The sequence below is a fragment of the Phocoena sinus genome, chromosome 16, assembly GCF_008692025.1.
Source record: "Phocoena sinus isolate mPhoSin1 chromosome 16, mPhoSin1.pri, whole genome shotgun sequence".
Classification (NCBI taxonomy): Eukaryota; Metazoa; Chordata; class Mammalia; order Artiodactyla; family Phocoenidae; genus Phocoena; species Phocoena sinus.
The window spans coordinates 66,052,767-66,077,958 of NC_045778.1; the positions used below are offsets into that span (position 1 = coordinate 66,052,767).

At 42.3% G+C, this 25,192-nt stretch overlaps 1 protein-coding gene across 4 annotated transcripts in view; it reads left to right on the forward strand.

Moving 5' to 3' along the window:
- Positions 1-13,418: 13,418 nt before the first annotated feature.
- PDCD4 (programmed cell death 4) overlaps positions 13,419-25,192 on the forward strand; it is a 32,472-nt gene continuing 20,698 nt past the window's right edge. For 2 of the 4 annotated variants that reach the window (XM_032608873.1, XM_032608874.1), the window contains exons 1-2: positions 13,419-13,836; positions 22,632-22,738. In XM_032608873.1, coding sequence (XP_032464764.1) covers positions 22,696-22,738 — 43 coding nt within the window. In that variant the 5' untranslated portion in view covers positions 13,419-13,836; positions 22,632-22,695. The remainder of the gene's footprint in view (positions 13,837-22,631; positions 22,739-25,192) is intronic. The other 2 variants (XM_032608876.1, XM_032608875.1) reach the window with 2 other exon arrangements.

The window sequence follows — 25,192 nt, forward strand, 5'->3', positions numbered from 1 at the left end:
CCCTGCCCTGGTCAACAGCCTCTAACAGCTTCCGACAGTCTGGCCCCCTAAAGTGCAAACTACCATTCAAGACCCTTCTTGGACTAGCCACAGCTTTATCTCCCTCCCAGCCTAGAATCACCTTCTTTCTGCTCTCAGCCTTCATAGTCTTTTATCTGTACCCCTCCTAGTACACTTATCACTTTGCACTGCATATTATACTTATTTTTATGGGTCTTATCACTCCTACTGGTCTAGTCTATGAGCTCCTGAAGGGTAGGGCCTACGCTTATCTTTGTACCCTGAGTCCTTAAAACGGTACAGATTGCTGTGGGGTGCTCAGTAAGAACTGTTGAATTTAACTGAAAACTCTCCCCCAGGGCTGAGTTCACCTTGAGAGACACAACAAGACATCAAATTCTCCACTGTCCCACAAGCAGAAAGGACACGTTCAACCCAGCCTGATGGAGCGCATTTTACACAGAAACCTCAAGGTCATGTGGCCCAACCCTCCCTTGCATTTTAGAGACAGGGAGACTGAGACCCAAGCATAGGGCTAGGGGCCGTGGATATTATTTGTTTCATTTATAGCTGAGAGAGCTGAGGTTCAGTCAGCAGAAGCCACTTTCCCAAAGTCAGACAGGTAGAAGTTGGTAGAGCTGGGATTGACACCTGGGTCTGCCTGAGCCCAAAACCTATTTTCTGTTGTGAAGGGGCCCCCTGCCTCAGCCCCTGTACACCCAGCCGTCCTGCTGGTTTCCCAGAAGGGGGCTCTGGCTGACCAAGGCCAGGGAGGGTTTAGGCACTGAGGCAGGCAGCACCTGGCTCGTCTAGTCTGAGCTTTGTGGCTGGAGGAGCTGTTTATGAGCTCTGCCTGTCCCAGACCTGGCAGCCCAGCCACCCCAGATGAGTCTTTTCACAGAAAACCCATCAGGCAGGTATTAGAACATCACACAGAACCTTTGGCCGGAGGGTGCAGTGTTTTCCAATGAGAAGTTTGCCTTGGCCATGATGAAGGGGGCAAGGGAAGTAAAGGCCTCCAGCCTTATGCCTTCAGGGCACTGCGCCAAGGAGGCAAAGCCTGCTGCTCCTAGAGGGAGGAGGACAGAGAGGAGAAGAGAGAGCTTGGGCCAAGAGGGACCCAAGTTAGAAACTTGGGAGGGAAACAGCCTGGGTGGTATCAGGGCCGTGGAGTAGGAACTCCTCAAGGGCTCCAACTGGGTTTTGTGTTGCCAGGCTGCAGTGGGCAGTGGAAGCAGCTCAGGCTTATAGGTCCTCAGGTTCAAATCCTGCCCCTTACTGCTTGGAAGGACTTGGGCAATTTAAAAAATCTTTCTGAGCCTCAGTTTTCTTATCTGCTGTGTAAGGGGATAACAGAAGTGTTTCGCTGGCTGTGTTGAGGATCAGATGCCATGAATACACCCACGCACACAGTAGTCACTCAATAAATGGTGGGGTCTAGGAATTTTTGGAAGCATTCCCTCAGTTCCCAGGTTTATAAACTAATAAAAAGACAGATCTATGGAGAACACCTGGGTTAGTGGTGTCGCATGACTGTTGACCGAGAAAAGGAAACAAAATCACCATGAGTAGACAGACCCACATTTAGAGGAACTCTGCCCCAGAAACAGCTGGGGGGAAAGACGACCTGTTTCCATTTAGGGAGCAGCCAATGGAAGAGCTGTGAAATTTGGAGTCGTTGATTCATGAATGTTTTAAACTTAGCAGGAGTATGTGTGTGGTGTATGATGTATATGTTTGTTGTATGTGTGCACGGCTTGTATAGGTGTGTGTGGTGTGTGTGTGTATGGTGTGTATGTGTATAGTATATGCACACGGTGTGTATATGTGTGTGTGGTGTGTATGTGTATAGTATATGCACACGGTGTGTATAGGTGTGTGTGTGGTGTGTATGTGTATAGTATATGTACATGGTGTGTATAGGTGTGTGTGGTGTATGTGTGTGTGTGTGGTGTGTATGTGTACAGTATATGTACATGGTGTGTATAGGTGTGTGTGGTGTGTATGTGTATAGTATATGTACACGGTGTGTATAGGTGTGTGTGTGGTGTGTATGTGTATAGTATATGTACATGGTGTGTATAGGTGTGTGTGGTGTATGTGTGTGTGTGTGGTGTGTATGTGTACAGTATATGTACATGGTGTGTATAGGTGTGTGTGGTGTGTATGTGTATAGTATATGTACACGGTGTGTATAGGTGTGTGTGTGGTGTGTATGTGTATAGTATATGTACATGGTGTGTATAGGTGTGTGTGGTGTGTATGTGTATAGTATATGTACACGGTGTGTATAGGTGTGTGTGTGGTGTGTATGTGTATAGTATATGTACATGGTGTGTATAGGTGTGTGTGGTGTATGTGTGTGTGTGGTGTGTATGTGTACAGTATATGTACATGGTGTGTATAGGTGTGTGTGGTGTGTATGTGTATAGTATATGTACACGGTGTGTATAGGTGTGTGTGTGGTGTGTATGTGTATAGTATATGTACATGGTGTGTATAGGTGTGTGTGGTGTATGTGTGTGTGTGTGGTGCGTATGTGTACAGTATATGTACATGGTGTGTATAGGTGTGTGTGGTGTATGTGTGTGTGTGGTGTGTATGTGTACAGTATATGTACATGGTGTGTATAGGTGTGTGTGGTGTATGTGTGTGCGTGTGGTGTGTATAGTATATGTACATTGCGTGTATAGGTGTGTGTGGTGTATATGTGTGTGCGTGTGGTGTGTATGTATGTGGTGTATGTGTATGTTGTGCGTAGTGTGTGTGTTATCTCTAGAATAAGATTTCATCTTCTTACTGGAGACCTTGTCTTTCACCTTCAATAGTGCTCAATAGTGAAGGAAGGAAACATATTTATTATGTAAATGCTTAATCCTTTAGTATATGTTTTTGGCTTAAGTCTCCCAAAGGCTCTGGAAAATGAGGCTCAGAGAGGCCACTTGTCTAAGCTCAGCCATCTGGTAGGTGGCAGAGGCCAGCCCTAGACCCCGATCTGCCTGACAACAGTAGGTGTTGTTGACTTGACTCTTGAAAAGAAGAAACACCCAGATGCACATCAAGTGAAGGTGCTATACGCTCTGACCTTCAGGCAGCTTTCTTGTGGTGTGTCACCCGAGTACCTGTGCTCTGCTCTGGCTCCCAGACCTGCAACTTCCTGAGCAGCACTTCAGCACTCTGGTTTTAGTTTTGTCAGCTGTTCCTCTGAATTGTGCTCTCCCCAGTGAAGCAGGCTCAGTGAGAGCAGGAATAGCTCAGGGGCTGCTGGGCCCGGCCCCTGCGCTGAGACAGAAACATCAACCCTGCCCCAGCCCATCAGGTCAGCGTGTTCCTGGGACAGCTGGAGTGTTCTTCTGCACGTTCTGCCCAGATCCAGCGTGCCTGGCCTCCCAGGAGAGCTCTGGCTTCCTGCCGTTCCTGGAGGCCCCTACACATTGCCACAGTTCCCCTCCTTGGAATGTTCTCAGCAAAGCCAGGCTTTAGCTACGAGCATTGAAGGCGGCTTCTTGCAGTTTATTCTCCTGGCAACTCCCTGCAGACCCAGCGAGTGACAGGCAGGCATCTGCTGGGCCAAACCAGGAAGTGAAACTCCCACTGACAGCCTCAGACAGGCTCTTGTACAGAAAATCAAAATTGTATTAGTTCCTTTATTCTTTCGCCAGACATTTATTGACGATCCCCTACTCTGTGCCTGATGGAGGAGCAGGGTTTTAGCCCCTCAGGAGCCCGTAGTCTAATGGGAAGCCAGTGTGAAAACAAAAAGCTGAGCCTGGGAGAACAGCATAAGACCAGACAGGCCTATTGTGGGCGGGATGGAGAAAGAAACGCTTCACTAGGCCCTGACCTGGGCAAAACTTCTCACATTTTACCCGAGTCTGAAGGATCAGTCAGAATTCAATAAGTTAAAAGTAATATCAACATCAATCAAAGTATTATTATTAATTAGGTACTTACAATATGTCAGGCACCCTGCTGAGTACTTTACAAATATTATTTTTGAACAACAGCCCTAACGCAATAGGTAATGTATGATCCAGGTGATTTTACAGGTGAGGAAACTGAGGGTCAGAGAAGATGAGATAACTTGCTCAAAACTAGGAAACACAAGAGCCAGGATCGAACCCAGTTCTGCTGATTCCAGAACCTAGGCTGTTATACTTTTTTTTTTTTTTTTTTTTTGTGGTACGCAGGCCTCTCACTGTTGTGGTCTCTCCAGTTGCGGAGCACAGGCTCCGGACGCGCAGGCTCAGCAGCCATGGCTTACGGGCCTAGCCGCTCTGCGGCATGTGGGATCTTCCCGGACCAGGGCACGAACCCGTGTCCGCTGCATCGGCAGGCGGACTCTCAACCACTGCGCCACCAGGGAAGCCCTGTTATACTTTTTAATATGTCCAGAAATGATAGGAATATAAGCAGGTATATGCTGAGAGATCTTGCCTCCATCCTGGACCCTGTATACCTCATCTCCCCTTAGCCCTTATAGATGTAAACAGTTATATTCTTTTCTTGTATATCCTTTCTTTATGTAAATATAAAGAAGTCAAATATTCATATTTCTCCCTCTTTCTTGTAACAGAAATTGTCATATATTAACACTAATATTTACCTAATGCAGTCTTAGAGAATCTTCCATTGAAGTGTATAGAGATCTTCCTTGTTCTTTTTTTTTTTTAATTTATTTTATTTCTTTGGCTGTGTTGGGTCATTGTTGCTGCACGCGGGCTTTTCTCTAGTTGTGGCGGGCAGGGGCTACTCTTCATTGTGGTGCACGGGCTTCTCATTGCGGTGGCTTCTCTTGTCGCAGAGCACGGGCTCTAGGCACGGGGGCTTCAGTAGTTGTGGTGAGTGGGCTCAGTAGTTGTGACTTGTGGGCTCTAGAGAAAGATTTATTTTTGAAAGATTCCCTATATGTAGCAAGAAGCTGCCACACAGCATAGCCTGCGTGGACATGTGGCCCCTACTGGATACAAGGACACATATACTGCCACAGTGGTGGCTGGGGAAAGCCCTTCTGTGGAACACGTCCCAACTTATCTCTGGCCCTGTTCCCTGCAGCCCAGGGCCCCTGCTTTTTATGACATCTTCCCTATGTTATGCTTGCAAAATTTTTATAGAGCTTCCTTTGCCTCGGATGCAGAAAGCGTATGTAGTCTTAGTGCGTCACCCTGGGCTAATTCACTGATTGTGCAAGAGCCCAGGACCTTCACAGGTGGTACTTAGTGTTCCCAGGCCTCTAGTAGTCCCTGGGAAAACTTGCCATCAGGCTGTTACAGACTCAAACACGTTTGAAAGTGAGCTAGAGTCGGCACTCCTTTTCTCTGAGATAGGGGATTCTCCCAGAGGATAATAACGCCAGTGGGAATACATTTAGCCCTTTGAAAAGAGGCATTCGATTTTAAGGTCATGCTTGGTAAAACCTTGCTGGCTCTAAAGAGGTTGTGCAGTTTCAAAAAAAACAGCCCCATCAAATGTACATGGCCTCCTGTCAGTAGCCTTTTTGTTTACTAAGGTCTATGGCTTTGAGCTTCTCACATGCACTCATCACAGTGATAAAGCCTCCCCCACTTTGCAGTGTGGTTCCATCCTGTCTAGTGCTTAGATATTTACTTTCTCTCTTTGAAGGATTCTTAAGCGACAGTGGCTTATCAGGATAGCAGGTACTACTATACAGTCTCCTGGATGAAAATATGCATAATCATAGAAAATGGCTATAAGCAGAATCCAAGACATCATATTGTACAGATCACAGCCCCAGAAAGAATCTGGGAGATGTTTTAAGTTCTACACCTTTAGGGCAGTCAAATGGCCTAAAGTCACACATCCAATTAGTAGCAGAACTAGGATTGTAATCCAGGCCTCTTGCCTTCTAACTCAGGTCACATTCTACTGTATCATTGCTTTCCAGTGTGTATTTCATAAGATTTGAATAGACATTATGTAAAAAAGAGTGCCATGGTCAAGCAAGGTCAGCAAACATTGGGTTAAAGAAAACTGAATGAGTTTACTTATGCTAGGATTTCTCAGAACCTTTAAAGCACCATTGTTTATTGTGATCCCACAACAGGGGAGACACTCAGGAGTTTTCTCCAAGTTACTTCATCCTAGCTTTTGTGCTGGAACATCTGTGGAGCATATTTTGAGAGACAACATATATTGTCTTCTCTCTTAAGTAAGTTCAAGAGTTTTTAAAAGATAAATTTGTGGATATCGGAGCTATATCCTTTGTTTAAGATACATGGTAGGTTCAGTTTATATAACTGACCCATGGAAGTCAACAAAATAGAAGGTAGCTGTCATACCTGACTGGAGTGAGTATTAGGATGTTCCAAAATGTCATTCCAGCTCTTTTTAGGACCACTGCTATCTCAACAACCAATTTGATTTTGATTTGTTTCCTTGTTGTGGTTACTTTGAAGGTATTTTGATTCTGCATCTGGTTTGACGTACCAAGGAGAAGCCAGTGGCATTTCTTGGTGGAACATTCACTCTGAAGATGAGCCTCAACATAATAGCATGCTGTATTCCAGAAGTTCTTGATCTTTTCTGGGCTATGACTCTTTTGGGGGTCTTATTAAAAGAAGTTACAGACTCCTTGGACCAGAATATACATATTCCTAATAAAATTTGCATAAAATTTTAGAAGGTTCTTGTACCCTTTGAAGCTCATCAATAAATCACTGACCTAGATTCACTGACCTCAAAGAGAGCTTTCTAAAAATAAAACACGCACACACGTGCACATACACATACACAACACAAGAAATGGTGGTAAGATTTTAAGTGGCCCCCTCAGAAGTTATTTTTTTTTCTTTCTTTTGAATTCTTGGTTCTTGTACTTTGTCGCCTGCTAGTTCCTACTGAGATGCTGGCTTTGTCAGTTGTGCTGGAGAGCTGCCAATCACACTGTGTTAAATGTAGAGTTCGGGGATTTCCTGAGGCTGCTTTAAAATGTCAGTCCTGGTTTTTCTTTGTGGAAGCTGCCCTTTATGGAAAGGAAAGGAGAGGAAAGGAAAAGAAAGGAAAGCAAGGAAAGAAAGAAAGAAAAAGAAAGAAAAAGAGGGAGGGAGGAAGGAAGGGGGAAAGAAAGGCGGAGGGAAGGAGGAAGAAAGAAAGGAAGAAGGAAAGAGAGAGAAGAGAAAAGAAGGAATGGAGAAAGGAAAGAAGGAAGGGAGGAAAGAAGGAGGGAGGAAGGGAGGAAGGGAAGAAAGGAGGAAGAGTGAGGACTGAAGGCCAAGACGCTGCAGAGAACCATACTGAGAGAGGAAAGCTGCACATAGCAAGGAGGGGTGCTGTGGCTGTCTGTACCTTGCCTGGAGCCAGACCTCTTCCGCTTTCTGGGCCTCAGTGTTTTCATCTGTATTCTGAGCAAGTTGGTCTCACTAGGCCATCTCCCAGGATCTTCTTCTGTCTCTGACCTTACATGGGGCTAACTTCATTTTATTATAAACACTTAATAATAAAAAGAAATATATGTCTTGGCTTAGCCCTTTTCTTTTCTTACTTTACACTACTTTCTTTTTTTTCCCAAAATAAAAAGAGGTTTGATTCGTTCCCTTCATTAACTTCCTTTTCTTTGTGTGTCTCCCTCTGTCCAGCATTGACCTCTTAAGCCCACTCTCCACCCCCTCCAGCCTTCCCTGGTTGTGTTTCTTTGTAGATCAGCCTCTCTTAATCACCACCCATGACCACTCACTCTTATTTCCCAGGGTAAAAAGTCCACATCAGGGCTTCCCTGGTGGCGCAGTGGTTGAGAGTCCGCCTGCCGAGGCAGGGGACGCGGGTTCGTGCCCCAGTCCGGGAAGATCCCACATAACGCGGAGTGGCTAGGCCCATGAGCCATGGCCGCTGAGCCTGTGCGTCTGGAGCCTGTGCTCCGCAGCGGGAGAGGCCACAACGGTGAGAGGCCCGTGTACCGCAAAAAAAAAAAAAAAAAGTCCACATCATTTCACACCAGGCTCCTTGGGCTCTACTGCCTCGTTTGGGAGGCAAGCGGGCACTGTTCGGATGCAGACTGGACGAGGGCATAATGGCAGTTTATGTGCACTCAGGGCTCACTGGAGAAGAGGGAATGAACTCTGAGAAGTGTGAAGCCTAGCTGAGGACCCAGAAGAATGCAAAAGAGAAAAAGAAAAAGCCCCAGAGACACAACTGGAGGAGTTCTTCTCTACTCAGACCCAACACAATGAATTCAATGCAGGATGTGGCAGTTTTAGCAAGCGCTGGAAGCACTGGGCTGAATGGTCCCCTGATTGCACAGTTCTGAGGAGCTGGAGTTTTCACAGGCTTACAACTCAGGCCAGGTGCAGGAGATGTGTCATAATTTATGGACTTCGGGAAAAGATGATCTGGTGGAGCTTCTCAACCCTAATTTTGCTTGTTTCTAAACCCTCAGGTAGCAGGAGTGATTTGGTGGGGGGAAGAACACAAAGACGAATGCACCAAGAAAAGCCCTCAAAACTTGAATTGGGGAAGTAAAACCTCATTCGCCTTTCTTGGTACACACTATTTTTAAACATTGCATCAACTTCTTTGTGCTGTGCTTCACATTACTCTATGCTCTTTACTCTAGGAAAGAGATACTTGAAAATGCCCCCATCAACAGCTTCTGAACATCATACAAAGCCTCCCAGGCCCTACGGCCCCTCCTTCCTCACTTCCAGTAAGCCCACTTCCTTAAAATGGGCTCATCTGATAGCAGGAGGCTCTGGGGACCAGAAATGGGTTCATATATTTAACTTTTATCCAAGAGACTCAAAGTTGAGTGGCAGAGATAGTCCAGGCCAGGCCTGAGTGCCAGAAGGTCTGGACTCTTCCTGTCAACATGCTCCCTAGCCTGTGCAAGGCTGAGACACTGGGAACTCATTTGCACTCTGGCTCTGCTACTAACTAGCTGTATCGCTTTGGACAACTCATTTAACTTCTCCGGGTCTCTGTTTCTCCATTTGTAAAATGAAGGGTTTGGACTAGAGATCCCCAAATTTCCTTTTAGTATAAAAGTCCCATGGTTACCAGTGATCTACTCAAGTCTCATTTTCCTCACCTGTAAAGCAGAGAGGGTGCTATCTGCTCGTCCACTTCACAGGGAGGGCGTGAAAGTATATGTGAAAGTGCTCAGTAAGTGTTAAAACAACACAAATGTCAGCTACTGTCATCATTATTAGAATTCTTTATGCAGCTCTCTCTTTCTTCAGAGCATGCTTCATGTCTTTTACCATTTGTGCTAAAGAAGAATTCAGTGCCTTAAAATTCAGTCCTTGGTTTGACTGAATAGGAGGCGAGATATCAGTTCAAGCAATAAAGTTGTTGTGACGGTAGCATCTGAAAGTTCTTCGGAAGCAAGTGGGCTAAGGCATCCCTCAGTCCCCAGAGAGAGGTGGCCTCTTTTTTTTTTTTGCCTCTTCTTGATCTCATTCACGGGCATAAACAGTGGTTGCTAAGAAACTCATGTTCTCAAATGGGGTTTTGCCCAACAAATGAAAAGGGCTTAGAGAGTTCCACAGGCAATAGCAGTAATTTGAGGTGCTTATCTTTTGCCTAGCATCTGTGCATTTCTAAGTAACTTACCCACATTAACTCATTAGTACTCCCAACCCTACACCGGGCTTTGGGATGGAGGGACGTGATATTATCTGAGTTTTGCATTCAGAGAAAGCCCCTGGGTTGAGAGTGACAGTCCCTCTGTTCACACCTGGTAGAATTCTCCCCTGCCACCAGCAGCAAACCCTCTCATCTCTTGTCCCCCACTACCAGGACCCCAGAGGTGCCGTCTCAGTGCCTTGCCCAGCATCATGGGGTGTCAGAAGTGAAATGGCTCTTTAGAGACTCCCTGCAGGGCCAACTCCACAGTGCAAGAAATCAGGGACATCTGATCAACCCAGATGGGAAGTGAAACACCCAAAGCAACACAGCTAGCTAGGGACACAGTCAATAACTTGTCTCAAGAAGCAGACTGGAAACCACCCTCTACCCTCACCTTGCCTCCATACACCCTAACAAATTAAACACTCTTTGTGCACCTCTAGGTATCAACAGTGCTTAAACCTGAGGGGTCTGGGGAAGACGAGGTACATAATGTCTATCTGAACACACAGCACAGAGCTTCTGTTGCCATCTCTGAATAGTTATCTCATCCTGGGCCACAGCGGTGGCCCTTCATGGCCTAAGCTCCTGGAATAGGTCATTCTTAAGGGAAATGGAAGTAGTAATTCCATCATTCTGGAGAGGGGGAAGGGCTCTCTCCTTTTCTCTCATCCGACAGCTAAATTAACATAACCCATAGGCACAGGGTTTTAGGAAATGGAAAAGTCAGTTTGTGAGCAATTATAATGTGAAATGAAAAGGTACGTTGTGGCCCAGAAGCCTGGGCAGCTCTGTGCTTCAGGCATCACCTACCCTAAGGTAGAACACAATGCCTTTTGCCAAGAACACACATGGATCAGCTCCGTGCTTTTCACAGAATTGGCACACAACAAATATTTGTGGATTGATTTGGTGGGCAAAAATTCTTGGCGCTTGGATACTTTTCCATTTTTCAGCTTATTCTTTTGATTTTTTTATTCTTTTAAAATGTTTAGAGCAGGTGGCCAGTGTTCAAAACAGCTGGCAGGAATATTGGTGACAGAGGCTGTCATCTGTATTTTCCAAAGTGGTTTCTGAGTAACACTGATTCTGTTACTTAGGTTCTGTGTTTAAGTCAGTTGGGGAAACACTACTGAGCTTCCTACTCTGGTCCCTCAAGATTCTCAAGGCACATCAGCTTATTAAAGATACTGAGAAGATTTGGGGCAACAAAACAAAACAAAAAACTGAAAACCAGTTTTAACTTTGTTTAAACAATTTATTTTCAAGTCAATTTAATTATGGAACAATCTCTCCCCCTTTTTAAAAAATGATATGCATTCAAGTTCCACAAAATTCAGGTTCTTTGGAAAACACCCTGGGAACTGCTAACAGAGGCCAATTTCTGAATTTTACTAGTGAAAAAACAGAGGTCCTGAGAGGGGCTGAAGTTCTTTCTGGTAGCTAGTGAGGGGAGCTAGGACTAGAACCTCATTTCCTGACTGCCTGGTCCAAACTGGTCAACCACATCCAACTAGAGGGGCATTCCCTAAGGTGGGTCCTGGGATGCCAGGCATCATGGGTGGTCTTTGAGATAATAGGTAAAAAGAATGTGAACATTTTACTTTATAATAGGTCCTTTTGGGGGTAATTTGCTTAAAGATAGCGGTTGTTTTAGATGCTTTTAAAAATGGGTAATTTTATCCCACTCTTGTTATCTCATCGTTCTTGGGGTGCCTGCCCATTGCAGCCTGTGTGTGCCATAGGTTATGTGTTAAATGAGTAAATGAAAGAATCTAGCAGGAGTCAGAAAGGGAAAACGGGGAGAAAGAACGGGATGGATAAAAAAGGAGCCAGAAGTCAGTGATCAGTGGAGGATAGTGGCGCTCTGACAGAGAAGGGAAAGGAGACAGTTGTAGGTGATGGAAAGAAACAACAAAACAAAATTGAATTTGACCAGGAAGCTTTGCTTTTAAAAAGTGACTCATGAAGCTAATTCAGAACCTGGCCATGCCAGGAGGCACCTGGCCAGGAGATGAGGATAAGCATCAGCTGCTGAGAACCTTTGTGAACCTGGATCAAGTTGTATTTATTGCACTGGTACAATAAATGTGCAAGACATCTTCCTAAGCACTACAACAATAACAGATGAGTAAGACACAGGTCTTGCTGTCAACAAGGTGACAGTCTAATGGGGGAGAAGAGACATGGACTCAGATAAAATGTCAGGTAGAATGTGATCAGCGCCTCTAGAGGTGCAACAAGCCAATAGAGGAATCAGGAGACTGGCAGATCATATCAAGTAAGAGGCTTAAGGAGGACTGTGTGGGAGACCCATGAGGCATGGATAGGACTGCATCAAGCAGAGCTAAGAGGAGAGGCGTTTCAAAGTGGTGGGGAAGCATTTGGAACAGTGAGTAGTCCAAGTGGGTTGCAGTCACGGGGTGTGTGTGGACTGGGAGGGGTGTGTGTAGACTGGGAGGGGTGTGGAGAGATATGGCTAGAAAGTCTTCAAGTCACACCATGGGGCTTTTTTTTTCTTTTTGTGGTATGCGGGCCTCTCACTGTTGTGGCCTCTCCCGTTGTGGAGCACAGGCTCCGGACGCACAGCCTCAGCGGCCATGGCTCACAGTCCCAGCCGCTCCGCGGCATGTGGGATCTTCCCGGACCGGGTCACAAACCCGTGGCCCCTGCATCCGCAGGCGGACTCTCAACTACTGCGCCACCAGGGAAGCCCATCCATGGGGCTTTGAATGCCTGGCTGAGGTAATGCTCCAAGCAGGTAATGGGAAGCTAGCAACAGATTTTTGTTGTGTGTGTGTGTATGTGTGTTGCATGTGTGTAGGGAAATAATAGCATTAGAGATGATTCCCAGGCAGGATGACTGGCAGAAAGGGGTAAGCCAGGGGAAGGAACTCACTTTGGTTCCAGAAAGACTAATTGACCATTCAGGTGTTGCACATCAGACAATCAGAAAATCTGGCCAGAGATACTGGCTAAGTCCTCTCCTGAGACGACAGAGAGAATAGGGAAACTAGGGAGAATGTGAGGAAAAGACTAGCCAAAGAGAACGCAGCCAGGAGGAAAAGATGCAGAGAACAGCCACGGGAGGCCAAAGGTTCAATGAAGAAATTATAGCCATGGTTGAAAACCTCAACCTTGGAGCTGGGAATGTGTGTTTTTTTTTTAACACCTTTATTGGAGTATAATTGCTTAACAATGTTGTGCTAGTTTCACCTGCGCAACAAAATGAATCAGCCATATGCATACATATATCACCATATCCCCTCCCTCTTGCGTCTCCCTCCCACCCTCCCTATCCCACCCCCCCAGGTGGTCACAAAGCACGGGGCTGATCTCCCTGTGCAATGCGGCTGCTTCCCACTAGCTATCTATTTTACATTTGGTAGTGTATATTTGCCCATGCCACTCTCTCACTTCGTTCCAGCTTACCCTTCCCTCTCCCAGTGTCCTCAAGTCCATTCTCTACATCTGCGTCTTTATTTCTGTCCTGCCCCTAGGTTCTTCAGAACCATTTTTTTTTTTTTTTTAGATTCCATATACGTGTGTGAGTTTGAACCCCAGGGACTCGATTAGGCATACTTAGCAACGGGACTTCAAAGAGTTTTTGAGTCTGTTTCCTCATCTACGAAATGGGAGTGATTTCAACCTCAAAGGACCGAGCACATTCGCAAATCTTCTTAGCATGGGGTTTGCACACAGTAGGAGCTAAGGAGAGAGCAGGGGCCAGCGGGAGAAGGAAATGTAGAGGTTAAGGGTATCCCCTTGAGGAGTGTCGGGAAATTGAGGCAGGGCCCCTCAGGAAGCCCAAAGCCTTTGCTTCCGCCGAGTTTCTGACCGGCCTGTGAGGAGAATGGGTGAGCGGCTTCAGCCTAGTCCGCAGCCCGATTCTCCCACACTTCCATCCCGCCGCGCCTCCCAGCCTCCCCCCACTCCAGCTTCCCTCCCCGCTCTTGCTCCCGCTCCAGCCAGGCCCCGGAGCCCGATGCGCATGCGCCCTCCCGCGCCCTTGCCCAGCTTTCCACGTTTCACTTCCCTCCCATTCCCTCCGCAACTCCCGCTCTACCGCCACGATTGGCCAGAAGAGCTCTTCACCTCGGCCAATAAACGCTGACCTGTCGCCTCCGTGTTACTGGGTAGAACAAAACAAAAACAGAGCGAAACTGGCCCGAGACGCTTCGAGGCGGCTGCAGGGTCTGAGGTGCTGTGTCGGGGCCGGCGGACCAGGGACGTGGACGAGCGGCGGCGGCCTGAGGGGTCAGTAGCGGCGGCACGGCTCACGCGCTTGGGACGACTGCGACCTCTCCCGCAGCCCCTGCCTCTTCTCGGAGGCAGCCGCTCGTTGGGAGGGGGAGGGGGCGTGGAGGCCGCGGCCAGGTCTGGTCCGAGCCGGCGGGGAGGGGTCCGCTGCCTCGTTGGAGCTCGGCAGGCCCAGCCGCGCCGGCCCCAACGCCCCGGGCTGAGGAGGCCTGGGCCCAGAGCGTGGCGGCGCCGGCCCGCCGCCTCCCGGACCCCTTCCGGGCTTAGAGGGGCGCGCGGGGCGCTCGCCGGCGAGGGGCTCCTCGTCCCCCAGAAGGCCGAGTTTTCATTTTCCTTTGGGGGTGGGCGTCTGGAGGCGAGTTTCTGGCCTGACTGAAATCCTGTGAGGAAGGTTTGCGCCTTCCCCGCCCCCTGGCCTCCTTGGGGCCCCGACCCGTCTTCCCAGACCCGGCCCTCCGGCCGCCCCGGTCCAGCATCCCCCGGGGGTCGGCCTTGAATGGGTGCTGCGAGAGTCCCGGCCTGCGCGGCGGGAGTGGCTTCTGGGAGGCGGACACGTGCCCGCCGCCCGGGCCCTGCGCGTACTTCGCAGAGCCCCCCCCCCAACGTCGGGTAAAGGGTCGCTTGTTTAGTTTAAATGAAATTTCCAGGAGAAAACAAAGGCAGGAAGGGAGCCCCCTTCTGTGAAACGCTTGCTGTATAGGCTGCATTTGTCAGTTTGGTGCTGCAGTGTTCAAGGGGAGGGTGTTTGTTTTTCCAAGAGCTTCAAAACTGCAGACGTCAAAATCGCCTGTCTCCTTACGCCCTAGTGAGAACTGACCGCGTAGCTAGCAACTGTGTGATATCTACAGATGATTAAAATGATTAAAAATGCACCTTCCTCTGGGGGAGAAAAAAGTCACCGCCTGTGTTTTTGTTGCATTTTCACTGTTAAATTTTAGAATGTTGGCATTCTTGCTAATGTAAGGCTTTTTAGGAACCACCCTTCACTTTTTTTTTAAAAAAGGACCACTGCAGATGTGTTGTAAATTATTGGTATTTATGCCCTTAACTTTACTTTATTCCAGGTTTATTAAACTCCGTAATATCTCAGCAAGCGTCTTTGAGTTATATTTTGATTGGTTTTTCTGTTGTAGTAATGAGAAAGGAAACATGGTTGCTAGGAGTGCAAAAATAAATGATATTTTTCTTTCCTGCTTATTTTTGCATCATTGTGGTCGAATGCTTTTAGCTGATTTTGTTTTAAATGGCTAGTTAGCTATGATTGTAGCCCTGGAATGAATACAAGTGGTAGTTAATATATGGCCTAAATTTGACTCCAAAAAAATGTCGAAGTGGTTTATGAGGTATATTTCAGGAAATAGATTTTTGGGGGGAGGTGAGGTGGGAAAGCCAGACTCTTTTAGTAAATGTCTTGGCAATTGAATACTTCTGATTGTATGTTTCTGTGAAACACATTGGAGAAATGAAAACAATGTTTAATTTCAGCCTTTTGTCTAACTTACAGTTTTGTTTTCTTACTGAAAATTAATTTTATGGTTTAGTATGAAGGATGTGGAGTTTAGATTTTTTGCTTTACGTTTAAGTTTGGGGCAAAAATTTTAAGGATTGTTAAGTAACTGGAAACCGTCATTACTTTGAAGAGAGTAAAAACAGGGAGCACATCTTTATCTTTCTGTAAACTCTTTTAAAACACCTGTGTTGCTGTCAAGTGTGCCTGAGTTCTTGAATGTGTTATCATTGCCAAAAGACCCAGACAGGACTTTTTCTTGTTGTTGTGATAAATATTTAATAAAAACAAACCTGGTAAGTTATTTGTAGTCAATTACCTGATAATTTTCTTTGCCTGTCTTTTGTGTAATAGTTTAGGTATTATTTTTAGTGTTTGAAAAGCAGTATTTAAAAATTTGTTTTAACAGTAGGGGTCTGTGTTTTAGTAAGCTTCTCTCTGTTAACCCTAGAAAAGCCTTCCTGTGAGATATTAAAGTCTTGCGTTGAACTTGTGCAAACAGTAGTGGATTTAGAAGGTCTGGGTTCTAATCCTGGTTCTTCCAGTGAGCAGCTATCTCTCTTTGGAGAGATTAGTGATCTACCTTCTCTGAATCTGTTTAGTTGTATGCAAAGTGGAGTTCCTACCTCAAGATTGTTCGGAGAGGTACATGAAATGATGCATGTAAAATTCTTTTTGAATTATAAAGGGCTTTTAAAACATTAGTTATAATCATTTCCTTTATTAGCTGGGTTCTGCAGAAAGTATTCTCTTGAAGATATTTGTATCAAGAATGAAAATGATTTTTTAAATGTAACTCCAGTTTAAAAATCTCACACACGTATCATGTGACATTTTCACTTTCCTATAGCATGTAATTCATATACTGAAATGAAACAGATAAGGCATTTTCAGTCCTGGAGGAAACTAAATGTTTATGTTTGCAAACTATTTTTGTATATATATCTTTTTTTAATTTTTAACATCTTTATTGGGGTATAATTGCTTTACAGTGGTGTGTCAGTTTCTGCTTTATAACAAAGTGAATCAACTATACATATATCCCCATATGTCCTCCCTCTTGCATCTCCCTCCCACCCTCCCTATCCCACCCCTCCAGGCGGTCACAAACCACCGAGCTGATCTCCCTGTGCTATGCAACTGCTTCCCACTAAGCTATCTACCTTACGTTTGGTAGTGTATATATGTCCATTATCTCTATGTACTTATTTCTGAGGTTCATTTTTTTTCCCCTAAATCTGAAGTTGGTAGGAGAAAGGAGAAGTTTTCTGGAGAAAAGGGCTGTAAAACTTGTAAGATGTTAGAATGGTACATATTGAGGAATTTAAAAGTCAGTTTTCCCTTTGCGTTTCAGGAGGCATCATATCGTCTTTCTAAAATGACAACTAACAGTAGGTTATGTTATATAAAAACTAAATGCTTTTTTGTAATTAGTTTATTAGTCATTCTTATTAATTTGTGCACTTTATATCTTAAAAAAAGGTCACACTGTTGGGGAAATGATTATAAATGGCTGGAAGGACTTACATCTAACCTATGTTACCTAAACAGATAAATTCTTTTTTTTTTTTTTTTAAACATCTTTATTGGGGTATAATTGCTTTACAATGGTGTGTTAGTTTCTGATTTACAACAAAGTGAATCAGCTATACATATACATATGTTCCCATATGTCTTCCCTCTTGCGTCTCCCTCCCTCCCACTCTCCCCATCCCACCCTTCCAGGCTGTCACAAAGCACCGAGCTAATATCCCTGTGCCTTGCGGCTGCTTCCCCCCAGCTATCTACCTTACTACGTTTGTTAGTGTGTATATGTCCATGACTCTCTCTCGCCCTGTCAAAACTCACCCTTCCCCCTCCCCATATCCTTAAGTCCGTTCTCCAGTAGGTCTGCGTCTTTATTCCTATCTTACCCCTAGGTTCTTCATGACATTTTTTTCCCTTAAATTCCATATATATGTGTTAGCATACGGTATTTGTCTTTTTCTTTCTGACTTACTTCACTCTGTATGACAGATTCTAGGTCTATCCATCTCATTACAAATAGCTCAATTTCATTTCTTTTTAAGGCTGAGTAATATTCCATTGTGTATATGTGCCACATCTTCTTTATCCATTCATCCGATGATGGGCGCTTAGGTTGTTTCCATGTCCTGGCTATTGTAAATAGAGCTGCAATGAACATTTTGGTACATGACTCTCTTTGAATTTTGGTTTTCTCAGGGTATATGCCAAGTAGTGGGATTGCTGGGTCATATGGTAATTCTATTTGTAGTTTTTTAAGGAACCTCCATACTGTTCTCCACAGTGGCTGAACCAATTCACATTCCCACCAGCAGTGCAAGAGTGTCCCCTTTTCTCCACACCCTCTCCAGCATTTATTGTTTCTTGATTTTTTGATGATGGCCATTCTGACTGGTGTGAGATGATATCTCATTGTAGTTTTGATTTGCATTTCTCTAATGATTAATGATGTTGAGCATTCTTTCATGTGTTTGTTGGCATTCTGTATATCTTCTTTGGAGAAATGTCTATTTAGGTCTTCTGCCCATTTTTGGATGGGGTTGTTTGTATTTTTGTTATTGAGCTGCATGAGCTGCTTGTAAATTTTGGAGATTAATCCTTTGTCAGTTGCTTCATTTGCAAATGTTTTCTCCCATTCTGAGGGTTGTCTTTTGGTCTTGGTTATGGTTTCCTTTGCTGTGCAAAAGCTTTGAAGTTTCATTAGGTCCCATTTGTTTATTTTTGTTTTTATTTCCATTACTCTAGGAGGTGGGTCAGAAAGGATCTTGCTGTGATTTATGTCATAGAGTGTTCTTCCTATGTTTTCTTCTAAGAGTTTGATAGTTTCTGGCCTTACATTTAGGTCTTTAATCCATTTTGAGCTTATTTTTGTGTATGGTGTTAGGGAGTGATCTAATCTCATACTTTTACATGTACCTGTCCAGTTTTCCCAGCACCATTTATTGAAGAGGCTGTCCTTTCTCCACTGTACATTCCTGCCTCCTTTATCAAAGATAAGGTGTCCATATGTGCGTGGGTCTATCTCTGGGCTTTCTATCCTGTTCCACTGATCTATCTTTCTGTTTTTGTGCCAGTACCATACTGTCTTGATTACTGTTGCTTTGTAATATAGTCTGAAGTCAGGGAGCCTTATTCCTCCAGCTCCTTTTTTCGTTCTAAAGATTGCTTTGGCTATTCGGGGTCTTTTGTGTTTCCATACAAATTGCGAAATTTTTTGTTCTAGTTCTGTGAAAAATGCCAGTGGTAGTTTGATAGGGATTGCATTGAATCTGTAGATTGCTTTGGGTAGTAGAGTCATTTTCACAATGTTGATTCTTCCCATCCAAGAACATGGTATATCTCTCCATCTATTTGTATCATCTTTAATTTCTTTCATCAGTGTCTTATAATTTTCTGCATACAGGTCTTTCGTATCCTTAGGTAGGTTTATTCCTAGATATTTTATTCTTTTTGTTGCAATGGTAAATGGGAGTGTTTTCTTGATTTCACTTTCAGATTTTTCATCATTAGTATATAGGAATGCCAGAGATTTCTGTGCATTAATTTTGTATCCTGCTACTTTACCAAATTCATTGATTAGCTCTAGTAGTTTTCTGGTAGCATCTTTAGGATTCTCTATGTATAGTATCATGTCATCTGCAAACAATGACAGCTTTACTTCTTCTTTTCCGATTTGGATTCCTTTTATTTCCTTTTCTTCTCTGATTGCTGTGGCTAAAACTTCCAAAACTATGTTGAATAAGAGTGGTGAGAGTGGGCAACCTTGTCTTGTTCCTGATTTTAGTGGAAATGCTTTCAGTTTTTCACCATTGAGGATGATGTTTGCTGTGGGCTTGTCATATATGGCTTTTATTATGTTTAGGAAAGTTCCCTCTATGCCTACTTTCAGATAAATTCTTAAACAGTTAAATACTTAAGTACTCTAAACCACTATTTAAAAAATATTTCCAGAGAGATTCTGAAATCACATTTGGTTAAATCTTATGGTCATAGTTTTTATGAAAATATATTTTGATAGTTTTTTTTTTTTTTTACAAATAACAGTTGATTTTTATCACTAATTGTCTAAATAAAAGGTAACTGATTTCATCAACCAGAACCTTCCAGCATTAATAATTTTTAAGCCATTTTGAAACCAAGGTCTAAAATATAGAGATGCTAATATCATTGTACTTATTCCTTTCTTAAATAGGTAAGATTTAAAAAAAAAAAAAGGGTTTTTCAGATTATAAAAGTAATTCTCTCATTATAGAAAATGCTGATTTTAAAAATTTCTCCCAAAGGGAGCTCTCTTGCACTGTTGGTGGGAATGTAAATTGATACAGCCATTTTGGAGAACAGTATGGAGGTTCCTTAAAAAACTAAAAATAGAACTACCATAGGACCCAGCAATCCCACTACTGAGCATATACCCTGAGAAAACCATAATTCAAAAAGAGTTGTGTACCACAATGTTCATTGCAGGTCTATTTACAATAAGCAGGACATGGAAGCAACCTAAGTGTCCATTGACAGATGAATGGATAAAGAAGATGTGGCATATATATATGGTGGAATATTACTCAGCCATAAAAAGAAACAAAATTGAGTTATTTGTAGTGAGGTGGATGCACCTAGAATCTGTCATACAGAGTGAAGTAAGTCAGAAAGAGGAAAACAAATACCGTATGCTGACACATATATATGGAATCTTAAAAAAAAAAAAAGGTTCTGAAGAACCTAGGGGCAGGACAGGAATAAAGACGCAGACATAGAGAATGGACTTGAGGACACACGGGGAGGGGGAAGGGTAAGTTGGGACAAAGTGAGAGTGTCATGAACATATATACACTACTAAATGTAAAACAGATAGCTAGTGGGAAGCAGCCGCATAGCACAGGGAGATCAGCTCGGTGCTTTGTGACCACCTAGAGGGGTGGGATAGGGAGGGTGGGAGGGAGATGCAAGAGGGAGGACATATGGGGATATATGTATAGTTGATTCACTCTGTTATAAAGCAGAAACTGACACACCATTGTAAAGCAATTATACTCCAATAAAGATGTTAAAAAATTTCTCCTGATCTCAGTCTTAGAACAGTAATTACAGATGCCTACGTGATGAAATGGCAGATTTATCTGCCTTCAGATATGTTTTAGTGTGAAAAATAAGTCAATCGTGTCTTTTTTTTAAACCAAAACCGTGTTGTTTGCATGTTAGAGTACTAGTTCTTAGAGTTCATTGGTAACAAACTAATCAATATCTATGTATAGCAGATTAATTATGAGGCCTGGTATTCCTAAAAAATTTGGAATGTGTATATATTCCTTTAACTTGAAATAAGCATGTATAGCAAACATATCTTTTTCTTTTTAACATCTTTATTGGAGTATAATTGCTTTACAATGGTGTGTTAGTTTCTGTTTTATAACAAAGTGAATCAGCTATACATATACATATATCCCCATATCTCCTTCCTCTTGCGTCTCCCTCCCACCCTCCCTATCCCACCCCTCTAGGTGGTCACAAAGCACCGAGCTGATCTCCCTGTGCTGTGCGGCTGCTTCCCACTAGCTATCTGTTTTACATTTGGTAGTGTATATATGTCCATGCCACTCTCTCACTTCGTTCCAGCTTACCCTTCCGCCTCCCCGTGTCCTCAAGTCCATTCTGTACATCTTTGCCTTTATTCCTGCCCAGCTCCTAGGTTCGTCAGAACCTTTTTTTTTTTTTTAGATTCCATATATATGTGTTAGCATATGGTGTTTGTCTTTCTCTTTCTGACTTCTCTCTGTGTGACAGACTCTAGGTCCATCCACCTCAGTACAAATAACTCAGTTTTGTTTCTTTCTATGGCTGAGTAATATTTCATTGTATATATGTGCCACATCTTCTTTATCCATTCATCTGTCAATGGACACTTAGGTTGCTTCCATGTCCTGGCTATTGTAAATAGAGCTGCAATGAACACTGTGGTATATGACTCTTTTTGAATTATGGTTTTCTCAGGGTATATGCCCAGTAGTGGGATTGCTGGGTCGTATGGTAGCAAGCACATCTTTTAATTCCAAGTTAAAGGGGTGCTTTGGCACATTCAGAAATATAGGCTTTTTTTTTTTTTGACACAGATAAACTTATCAAGAAGATTGAAACCAAATGTTAATTAGGGAAAGCTCTTTGAAAGTAAAGTGAACACTTTTAAAAAAATGGAATTATGTGGTGTTTTTTTTTAACAGTCTGAGTAAGTAAATTAAATTTACGTTAATTATATTGGTTTGGAAGACGTTGAAGCTTTTTTTTTCTTTTTTTCTCATTTTATTATTATTTTTTTTAACATCTTTATTGGGGTATAATTGCTTTACAATGGTGTGTCAGTTTCTGCTTTATAACAAAGTGAATCAGTTATACATATGTTCCCATATCTCTTCCCTCTTGCGTCTCCCTCCCTCCCACTGTCCCTATCCCACCCCTCCAGGCGGTCACAAAGCACCAAGCTGATATCCCTGTGCTATGCAGCTGCTTCCCACTAGCTATCTACCTTATGTTTGGTAGTGTATATATGTCCATGCCTCTCTCTCGCTTTGTCATAGCTCACCCTTTCCCCTCCCCATATCCTGAAGTCATTTGTCCAGTAGGTCTGTGTCTTTATTCCTGTCTTATCCCAGGTTCTTCATGACATTTTTTTTTCTTAAATTCCATATATATGTGTTAGCGTATGGTATTTGTCTTTCTCTTTCTGACTTACTTCACTCTGTATGACAGAGTCTAGGTCTATCCACCTCATTACAAACAATTTCGTTTCTTTTTATGGCTGAATAATATTCCATTGTATATATGTGCCACATCTTCTTTATCCATTCATCTGTCGATGGACACTTAGGTTGCTTCCATGTCCTGGCTATTGTAAATAGAGCTGCAATGAACACTGTGGTATATGACTCTTTTTGAATTATGGTTTTCTCAGGGTATATGCCTAGTAGTGGGATTGCTGGGTCGTACGGTAGCAAACACATCTTTTATTCCAAGTTAAAGGGGTGCTTTGGCACATTCAGCAATACAGGCTTTTTTTTTTTTTTTTTTTTTGACACAGATAAACTTATCAAGAAGATTGAAACCAAATGTTAATTAGGGGAAGCTCTTTGAAAGTAGAGTGAATGCTTTAAAAAAAAAATGGAATTATGTGGTGATTTTTTTTTTTTAACAGTCTGAGTAAGTAAATTGAATTTACGTTAATTATATTGGTTTGGAAGATGTTGAAGCTTTTTTTTTTTTCTTTTTAAAGAAATACATCCCAGAGGAAGAGTTCCATTTGGTAATTTAATCAGTGCAAGTGAAATTAAGGAACGATGGATGTAGAAAACGAGCAGATACTGAATGTAAACCCTACAGGTAAATAATATCTTGAAGGAACCTTGACTGTATTGTGAGCAAGTTTCAGACCATACCAAATTTTATGAAAACTTCTTTACTTTAAAAAGCATCTTACTCATGCTATAAGAAAACAGGTCATATTTTAAAAATCAAGTTTGTGATTCTTATGAAATTCATCACATGTTGTATTTTTCTGCCTGTCCTTTCACATTTCATACGTTTATTCTCCACTGTTCATAATAAACTGTATGGTGTAGAAGAGGAGAAGAATAGTGAACCTGCTCATTACTGTTCTCACATGAGCTAGTTAGTGGTCTTTATAATATAAACTATTGGTATCATTGATATCTTTCCTAACTAATAATCTGTATATTACAAATTAACTGTGTATTTTCCCTGATTTTCCATAATGCTTTAGTAGTACATTATTATCATAAAAACGGTTTTGTGGAATATGTCCAAAAGCTAAATAACTTCAGATCACTGAAAATGTATATATAGTTTTCAGAATAATCTTTGTAGAGAGTTAATTAGGATTTTGAAATAGTCTCAAGAGTGAGAACTTTTCATGTTGGTACACTTTAGATGATTCTTTGCTTGATGATTAATATTGAAAAAATCTCTGGAAATATGTTTAACGTATTTCATTTTTTAATACTACAGCTTCATTTTTTCAGTGACTTTAATTCACTGTTGTGTCCAGTTACATAGTTTTCTTTGATCTGAATGCATACTTTGAAGTTGAAACTTCTTTGCTATTTTGTATTTACGAACCTGATTTAAAGTGTACTAGAAAATTATAGTTGAAAAAATTACAATAATTAATGATTATTTTGGTGCTGCTTTATATACAATAGCTGTATGAGTACTTGTTTTTTAGGATTACAAATTGGTATCATGTCCCTGCTTCATTGAGGTTAGAATGGTAATAATGAAATGTAAGAATATATTTCACAGATAGGTAATTGTCTATTCTCTGCACTGTCTGGTATAGCCAGTAGTCACATGTGGCTGTTGAGCACTTGAAATGTGACTTAGAATTGGGATGTATCGTAGGTACAAAATACATACCAGATTTCAAGAGACTTGGTATGAAAGAAACAGATGAAATCCTCAGTAATTTTTTCTATTGGTTACATGTTGAATTGATATAATGGATCTATTAGATTAAATAAAATATATTAAAATAAATTTTACTTGTTTCTTTTTAGTTTTTAATATGAATACTGAGAAATTTAAAATTACGTATTTGGCTTGCATTATATTTCTATTAGATGGCACAGCTCTAAGTTTTATACTTTTTGTTTTCTAACTATAACAAGTCCTTGTTTTAATCTTGTTCTTGATGCCTCTGCTGAGTACTTCCTTAAATACTTCAGTACTTTGAGGAGCCTAAGGCAGACCTTCTTTGCAATAAATGCTTCCTGTAACAAATAGTCCAAGTCAGACTAGTGTACTAATTCCAATTTCTACTTTTACCATCTCTGTTACTTGGGGAAAGTGGGTTATTTGCTTTGACCTTCAGTTCTTCATGTATAAAGCTGGGATTATAAATGCCCTCTTTATAGGTTTATTGTTAGGATTAAGTGAGATACCATGCATGTGTGTCATGCCCATAGCACATATTATGTATGTCACAAATGAAAATGAGCTAATATTGTTAATTATAGTTATGTAACTCAGTGGACCAGTAATTGAAAATGTGATCATCTGGTACTGTGGTGTAATATAAGTTGGGTTGGTTATTGAGATATCAGAGAATTCAGAAAGAGGGAATTAGTACACAGTAGAAAAGAAGTCACCAGATTCTGTACTCAGGGTTTTTATCTTTTTAATTTTGGTCTTCTTAAAGTCAGATCAGTGGGGGTTATGGAACCCCAAAACTTAGGTGAGTATGAATAGCAAAATATAAAAGAGCAATTGATACAAACATGGGTTAAAAATTATAAGACCTAATATATAAAATATACCTAGATGTGTCTGCTGTTGTAGATACATAAATGTGTATTTGAAAGGATATTAAAATAGTTGAAGAGAAGAAACTCAAGTATAGGAAATATGATTGCTTGAATACTTTAGTACTCTGAGGGACATTTTAAAGCATTCTAAGAGAGGCCTTTATCTTCTGGATTAGTTGTGGCAGCTTACCTTAACTGTAGAATAATGAAAGCAATATGTTAGAGGTAGATGTTTAATGTTTTCTTCAGTCATCCACTCTTACATGAAATGCCGTTTGATTTGTCTGATCTTTGATCTTTCCTTCCCTTTCCTCCTCTTCTTTTCTCTCTTTGTATTCATTCCCTTGTTGCTTGTTTCTTTAGCTGTTACCACTCTGCTATACTCTAGCTTTGTATTTTCTATAGTTATAGTCATCTAAGATTCAAATGTGGGTTTGAATCCTGGCCACAGTCCTTTTTAGATATATAACTTTTCTATGAAACATCTTCTCTCTGAAAAATGAGGATAAACAGC